General features: G+C 33.3%; 1 protein-coding gene across 1 annotated transcript; it reads right to left on the bottom strand.

Moving 5' to 3' along the window:
• Nucleotides 1–1,797: 1,797 nt before the first annotated feature.
• Nucleotides 1,798–7,339, bottom strand: LOC120273671 (putative disease resistance protein RGA3). Its single transcript, XM_039280347.1, has 4 exons — nt 6,582–7,339; nt 3,687–6,422; nt 3,450–3,501; nt 1,798–2,248 (listed from the first exon to the last, which is right to left on the bottom strand). Exons 1-3 carry the CDS (start codon nt 7,084–7,086, stop codon nt 3,464–3,466), a joined length of 3,279 nt encoding a protein of 1,092 aa, XP_039136281.1. The 5' UTR covers nt 7,087–7,339; the 3' UTR covers nt 1,798–2,248; nt 3,450–3,463.
• Between the last annotated feature and the right edge of the window lie 433 nt (nt 7,340–7,772).

Here is a 7,772-nt window from a genome sequence, read left to right as displayed (position 1 = left end):
CCAGGCCTATGAATAGTACTAATAAACAGTATTGGCGGGGGTGTACAGTGTGTGAACAATATATGAACAATACTGCCAGGAAAAAAGATTCGAACTCTTGCTCTCTTTTTTTAGCATTTTTGTGTCCTACCATTGGGTTATTTTTTGTGCGTAAATTAAAATAAGAAAATATACCCATGATGGAGGCCCAAGTAATATTTTGGGCCAACCTTGCACAGAAATAAAAACAAATAAAAAAATCTTGACAAAAATCCAACATGCCCTTCCGTAGTTAAGACAATAAAAGATAATCCACCAAATTATGAAAAACAAATTAATAAAAGTATGTTGTTTTATTTTGAAGATTTAAGAATTTTTTTTTTAATAAAAATAGATAAACCTAATTCAAAGAACTATTTCCAAAAAAAATGTCAGAGAACTTTTTCTAAAATAATTTTAATAAAACAACAAGCATCGAGAAGAATAATTTGATCATTTTAACAATATTTATGGTTTTTAAATGTGTCATCAAATTATTAAAAAAAAAAATGTGTCTTCAAATTAGAGTTGCCATTGACATTAAGGGGATGTTTGGTTCACGATAGGGTTGTCAATGGGGCCCGGCCCATCAGGGTGGGGGATGGCGATAATTTTCTAAGAGTCAAAGCCGGGGAATACCCTCCCGCCCTTGGCCCCGAAATATTAAATGTTTAATTTAAATATTAGATATATGTGTTATATTTTATGTTATCAATATCTATATAAAAATTGAACAAAAGCTCATATATTTTTTTACTTAGCAAATTACTAATAATTTAATGAACATTAGTGTTGGGCCAATGGGCCTTTAACATATATAGTGTATATTGCTATTTGGTGTTGGGCCTTTAACATGTCAACTACTCATATTTGTAAATGCATTTTTCAATTATCAAGTATTTTTATATTATTTTTGCAAATATTTTATAATTTTATTTTCAATAATCATAATATTTTAATTTATAAAAAATTAATCAGGGTAAGGGAATCCCGAACTTCAATAATCCCCACGGGAACCGGAAAAAAAAAATCTCCTTACTCAGGTTCCTAGTTCACAACATTTTGCATCCAAGATTACTGGGAATGTCATTCCTAAGTCAAATTGACGAGAATATGTGCAACTCCAGGGATGCAATATAATTGGAACGCGACATTATCAAACTTAACTACTAATCTTTCATTATCAATTATCGTTATTCCAAAATACTCTTACATGAGGTGTTAAATATATCCAAATTCATAAGATAAAATAAACTTTTAATTTTAAAATATTTAATTTTAAAATATTTAATTTTTATTAATATTAATTAAGTCAAACTTAATTATTTTAAATAAAATAAAGTTGTTTTCCAACATACTATTTGAAAAATAAAACTTTTAGTCTCAAATGCTTTCCTTATGTCCAACCAAATATTTAGAATACACGTATTTTCATATAAAAGATTTGTATGAAAAGAAATGAAAATTTCGCATTTTAAAATTTTTTAAAAAATTAATGTTTTCCTGATTTTATTGCATTTAAAAGGAAAAATAAAAGAAAATTTTGCATGTAATATTACATTATCTCCATGGATTTCCGTGGATAATCTAAAATTATCCGCAATCAAATACCACATAAAAAATCATCAAAATAGCAACCAACCAATCCAGCCAAACAAAATCGAAGTTATCAAAGCTATTTAGAAAGACAAACGCCATGCTCATTCTCCAATCTCAATTTTTTTTCCCAACAATAAAAAAAGACATCTGGAAAGCAGAGGTTAATGTCACAACAAAAATCTTTTATTATAGTGAGAACTCACGGCAAACAAGAAAAATATAGGCAATAAAAAAGTACAAAACAAATCATACACCTCTTTCTTCTGCTTTGAACAACTACCTCTCGTTTAGTGGAATTAAGGTTTATTGAAATACAATCACCACCTTTATTTAGATTAGCAACAGAATTAACACAAAGAAAGAGCAACTCAACACTAATAATAAGACAATCATGAAATAGTTCATCCACATTTCTTCTCAGATTTGTGTTATGAAACTTGAATGCTCCAGCAGATCAGTGGTGGTGCAAATGATATTTGCCTCCAATCTCTCAAGAGCGATAGAAAATTAACGCTACTAATTTATGTCTGAGAAACATGTTAAAGATCAGCAAGTATTGAGCACTTGTTGAAGAAAACTTGAATTCTGCTTGTCCTTGCTCTGGAGATGCTTATTATTCTTAAAATGAAGTCTGCATTATATTGAAGAAATTATGTATTAGATGTACTCATCATTCTTATAAAGAAAAGGAAAAAGGCTTTAACCAATTGGCCTACACTTCATTGTTTTGCGTGTGGTGGTGTAGCAATCAATTTAAACTCGCAATGGATGAGAGCTAAAATGTAGGAGGATCATAAATCATACTATCAATAAGACCAATATTTTTTTAACCAAAATATATAAAAAAAAAAAAACCCTGAAGGGAGAAGAGAGTAAGCCACATGCAATTTATTAAAATAACTGAGAAGAGGAATATAATCAAACATCAAGCTATGTTAACAAATTAAAAAAGAAAATCCAAGCCAAAACATCAAGTCATAAATAGAATCAGAAACACTATGTGTAGTTAACTTTCTTATAGTATCACTGTCATAGATCAATTTGTGAGAGGTTGCTTGCTTCATATCCTGTGATCACAAGGCACAATTAATCTGAAGAGATTCCAGCATGGAAAGATAGAGCAAACATAGATAGAAATTTTGGTTTAACTATTTGACATGTAACTATTTGGTTAAACTATAAAAGTATAACCCTATGCAGTTCTGTCTGATTTTGACTTGTAACAAGTCAAGCAATATTGTCATAAGTTATAACACGAAGAATGTAGTTGAAAAAAAAATCAAATTAACTACATTCACTATGATGAAATATTCTACAGGAGTCTATTGTGAAAGACTCAAGAAAACCATTAAATGAAGTATCAATAAGAATAAACTCATTGTTGGTACACATATATATCTCTAACTTCACACACAAATACACACACCCAAACCACCTAGTTATACTGTAAAGTCCACTTGGATCATATTTAATGAAACCTGAAGAAACCATCAAATAGTCATGGAATTAATTGATTCACAACACCTTCAGAAAATCATTAGGTGATATGTTCCAATATTCAATAAGTATTTAAAATTCTTGGACTAATTATATTCATGATTTTTCCTGAGTATCATCCAAATTATTCATGATTATTCCTGAGTATCATCCAAATTACAACACTTCATTGTTATGCATGTGGTGGTGGTGTGGGAGTCAATTTTAAACTCACAATGGATGGGAGGAAAAATGGAAGATCATAAATCATACTATCACTTAAGACCAATATTTTTGTAATTAAAAAAAAAAATTTCCCTGAAGGTATAATCAGAAACACTGTGTAGTTAACTTACTTATAGTAAATCTGTCATAGAGAAATTTGTGAGAGGTTGCTTGCTTCATATCCTGCGATCACAGGTCAAAATTAATCTGAAGAGATTCCAGGATGGAAAGATAGAGCAAGCGTTGATAGGAAAAAAGCTTGATAGTTTTCCTTGTGTAACTTTTGATTAGTCAAGTGAAATTGAAGATCATATTATAAATAATTTGAGTGAGAGAATAGAGTGACAAGCAGAGGCATAGATCCATACCACTCAGATTTCGAACAAAATAGTTTCCTGTAGGGATTTGTTGAAGCATTAGCCATTCTCGAGACCCCACTTGTTGGCACCGTTCTATTAAGCCTGGGTTACAATTTATGATTTTCAAGTCTTCAAGTGAGGAAGGGAGGCCGTCCTCTGGCAGTGAATGGAACTTTGGGCAATCGCTAATATACAATCGTTTCAGTAAATGAAGATGGTGCAACCAAACAGGCAGAGATTCCAGGTCTTGGCAATATGCTATCTGTATATTTTGCAGCTCTGTCATCTCCTCCATACACAAGAATTTGAATTTGGAGCATTTACCAATAGACAATTTTTTTAGGGAAGGGAGGGCTTGTAAACCCTCCACTGAAAAAAGCTCATTACAATTTTCAAGAAGTATTTCTTCAAGTGCATGCAGTGTGGCCATCACCTCTGCATCAAAGGTTTGGATCTTTGCCTCCCTCAATTCTAATTGAGTAAGAGAAGAGAAGCCACGGAGGCATTCTGGAAATTGGTCATCCAGGCCCGGACTATTGCTTATCACTAGCTGCTTCAGTGCTGAACCTATAAGCCAATGTAATCCATTCACTCCATCACATCCCTCTACAGTGAGGTTCTGAAGATGAAGAAATAACTTGCGATGCCCTGGTGTCGTTGGAGATGATGATGATGATGATTCCATGCCTGTAAATGATACTGTTGATTTCTTCAATGAAAGCAGCTGCAATGATGGAAGCATCTCAGTCTCAGAATCATCACACGATTCACACTCAATTGTCAGGTTTCTGCAATTGCTGAAGTATATTATTTTCAGTTTCTGGATTTTTTGAAGCCAGCTTGGTGTTTTGGAGCCCATGTACCCTTTAATCTTTAGTTCTTCTAAGTTAGGATGAGGTTCAAGGCCTTCAAGTACTTCCTGGACATCATGCTCCGAACCATCCAATGTATAATGCCAACGTAAACCCAACTTCTTGATATGACGTTTTTCCTTCAACTTGGCTTTTTTTGCTTCTTCCCTATTATCAATGTTCTCCAAATTCTCAATTGACAGCTCTCCTCTTAGTTCATTCATATTCCTCAATTGCGCAACCATGAAGCCTCTTTCTCTATTCACAAGATAATCTAGCTTATCATACAAAGAGTCCCAACTGAATTGATACATGCACAATATTTCAAGTTTCACGAGGTTATGAAATTGATTTGGTAGCGTCTTTGGGTGAAGCAATTTTAGCACTCTCAACTGATAAAGCCTACATAGTGAATCTGGTATTTTTCTTATATCAGTTTCCATCAAATCCAAATGTTGCAAGTGTTTTAGATGAGGAATAGCATCCGGGAATGTTTGCATATCACAATCACAGATGATTAGCACTCGGATTCTGCTGAATGCTTTATGGCTTAGGAAGGCAGGCATGTCATAAATTCCATTTAACACAAGTGTGCGAAAGTTATTAGTTTCATGTACCAACCCAAGATCAATCAAACATTCTGAATACAAATGACGGACATTTTCAGAAATTTCTTTATTGTTTCTGCTCTCATAAATACAAGTCTCATCATGAGAAACTAATACGGCCAAATCATGTATTAAGTCATGCATTGTGAACAATTTAGAGTCACCGAAAAAATCATAAAAGAAACATAATGCCACTAATTCATCAAAATACTGTCTTCCTATATCATTCATTGCATTTGAACTACTGCTTTCATGTATATACCCATTGGCTATCCACATACTAATAACTTCATCCACATTATATGTATGATTTTTAGGAAGCACCGAACAAAAGGCAAAGCATAGTTGTAGATGTTGAGGTAAATGATAGTAACTCAATGCAAGTGCAGGCATGATATCTTGTGCATCATTTTTTAATTTCCACAAATCATTTTCCAATACATAATTCCAATGCTCCTTAGTTAGATGTTTTCCAAGAAGCTTTCCCACTGTATTCGCTGCTAATGGTATTCCCATTAGCTTTTTCACTATGCGCCTTCCTATATCATGTAGTTCAGGATTGTTTTCAGCAGAGGCACAATTCAGAAAAAATGACCAGTATTCCTCAGCATTTATATCTCTCAAAATAATTATATTTTTTTTATCTATGCTTTTTAATACTGTAGGATTTCTACAAGTCACAATGATTTTAATAGCCTGTGCTTTTGTGGATTGGAGAAGTCCAAAGAGTTGTTGCCATTCATCAGACCAAACATCATCAAGCACCAATAGAAATTTCTTCCCTTCTAGATGACACTTGAGTTGTCTCTCAAGAAGATCCAAATTGGTGGTGCTACAACGTTCACTAGTGGGGGAAATAATCTCTACCATTTCTCTGATGATTCTGAATCTATCAAAGTGACTTGATACAAATATCCACCCTTTTTTGTCAAAATTGTTTTCTATTTCTGTATGGTCAAAGACAAACTGAGCCAAAGTAGTTTTTCCAATACCACCTATCCCAACTATTGGTGCAACAGAAACAGTACTATTGTTGAGATTTGGCCCTATGAGAAACTCAATCAACCATTGTAACTCATTCTTTCGACCATATATCTTCCTTCCATTTGTTGATGACGTGGTGACACGTTCGTTTTGAGGGGAGTGATGTTGTTCCCATGGATCATAAACACCATTCAACTTGATCTGGTCAAACCATTCTTCCAACATGATTTCTTCCTCCAATTTTGATTTAATGCTCGTAAATTGTTTTATAATACTAGTAATCTTTGTCAAAATGTCATCATCTGCAACATAAATTTCTCGGGCTTCAATAAACTAAAATCATTTTATTAGCTATCTATATATATATACACACACATATATCCATCATGCCTAACAAATTAACTAACAAAGATGATCCATGAAAAATCAGCTCAAAAAATAAAGGAATATAAAACACAAACCTGTTGACAGAGTTGAGGATTGCGCTGCTGTCGGAAGGCGACGTTTTTTCTCACTTGATGAGGAAGTTGGTAGACGAAAAGGAATCAAGCGCTTTAGTCCTCCTCTACTAGATTGGCCAGAAGTAGTGTCATCTTTTTGATCAGCCTTGTTGATCTCCTCCACCTTTCTCTCCAACTCCATGTACTTCATCTCTGATTCCAAGTCTTGTATGTCATAACCAACACCTTTGAGTTTGGCATGCAAATTGACCACCCTGTTGTTTTGCTTATGTTTTTCAAACAACATCATGATTCTGCTGTTCACTGACTCAACAAACCACTTGGAATCTTCCAAGGCTTCCAATGAATCCTTCAGTTGTTGCTGTTTTTCTGCTTCTTCAGAGGATGATGATGATGGTGATGATGATAGATATTTCCATAGATAATCGATCAAGTTCTCCAAACATATGTCAGTCAACGGTGAAAGAATAGATCCTGCAACTGCGGACAAAGTTGCAGAAGCCATGGTAGACGGAGAGTGCAGCGAACAGTAGAGAATAGAACAGAAGAAGAAATTATAGAAAGACTTTGAGGAAGGGGAGAACTAAGAAAAAAGAGAAGAGAAGACCTAGGGAAAAACTGATGGATGGAAGGGCAGAACACTGGCTTCTTGGTTCTTTCCAATGACTTTGACTTTGATTATAGCAATTGCTTTCCTTCCTAGTAAGTTTGATGAACAAAATTTCTTCCTTAGGAATCGGAACCCCCAGTTGGAGAATGATTTTATTAAATGATTATGAGTTTGTAATAATAAAAATAATCCTTCAATTAAAATAATCCTGAGAACTATAACAGTATAGCTCAAGTAATAATTATGAGTTTGTAATAATAAAAATACTAAACTTACAAGTATAGTGATGTTATTAAATGAATTATGTCATACAGCCAAAGCGTTTATCTACTCATCTAATTGATCAATCTAATATAGAACACAATAAAATCATTATGTTTGTGATAATTAAAACAAGTGAACAAATTATCAAATAGATATATATATATATATATATATATCTCTGATAGCCACAACTCAAAAGTAGCGAGACCTAAATACATATCATGAGATGATTGATTGAGATGGATCAAAATGCATAGAACATAGGAGATGCGGTGACATTCAGAGGGTGTTTGTTTAATCGAATTTTTTTTTTGTAT

Source organism: Dioscorea cayenensis, chromosome 12, assembly GCF_009730915.1.
Source record: "Dioscorea cayenensis subsp. rotundata cultivar TDr96_F1 chromosome 12, TDr96_F1_v2_PseudoChromosome.rev07_lg8_w22 25.fasta, whole genome shotgun sequence".
NCBI classification, from domain to species: domain Eukaryota; kingdom Viridiplantae; phylum Streptophyta; class Magnoliopsida; order Dioscoreales; family Dioscoreaceae; genus Dioscorea; species Dioscorea cayenensis.
The sequence above is the reverse complement of the archived record's forward strand: the minus strand, read 5'-3'. Positions and strand labels throughout refer to the sequence as shown.

Coding starts and splice junctions, on each gene's coding strand:
- LOC120273671 (XM_039280347.1), bottom strand. CDS start 7,086: ATGGCTTCTGCAACTTTGTCCGCAGTTGCAGGATCTATTCTTTCACCG. Junction 6,423..6,581: donor ATCCTCAACTCTGTCAACAG/GTTTGTGTTTTA, acceptor TTTATGTTGCAG/ATGATGACATTTTGACAAAG. Junction 3,502..3,686: donor TTTTGTTCGAAATCTGAGTG/GTATGGATCTAT, acceptor CTGTGATCGCAG/GATATGAAGCAAGCAACCTC.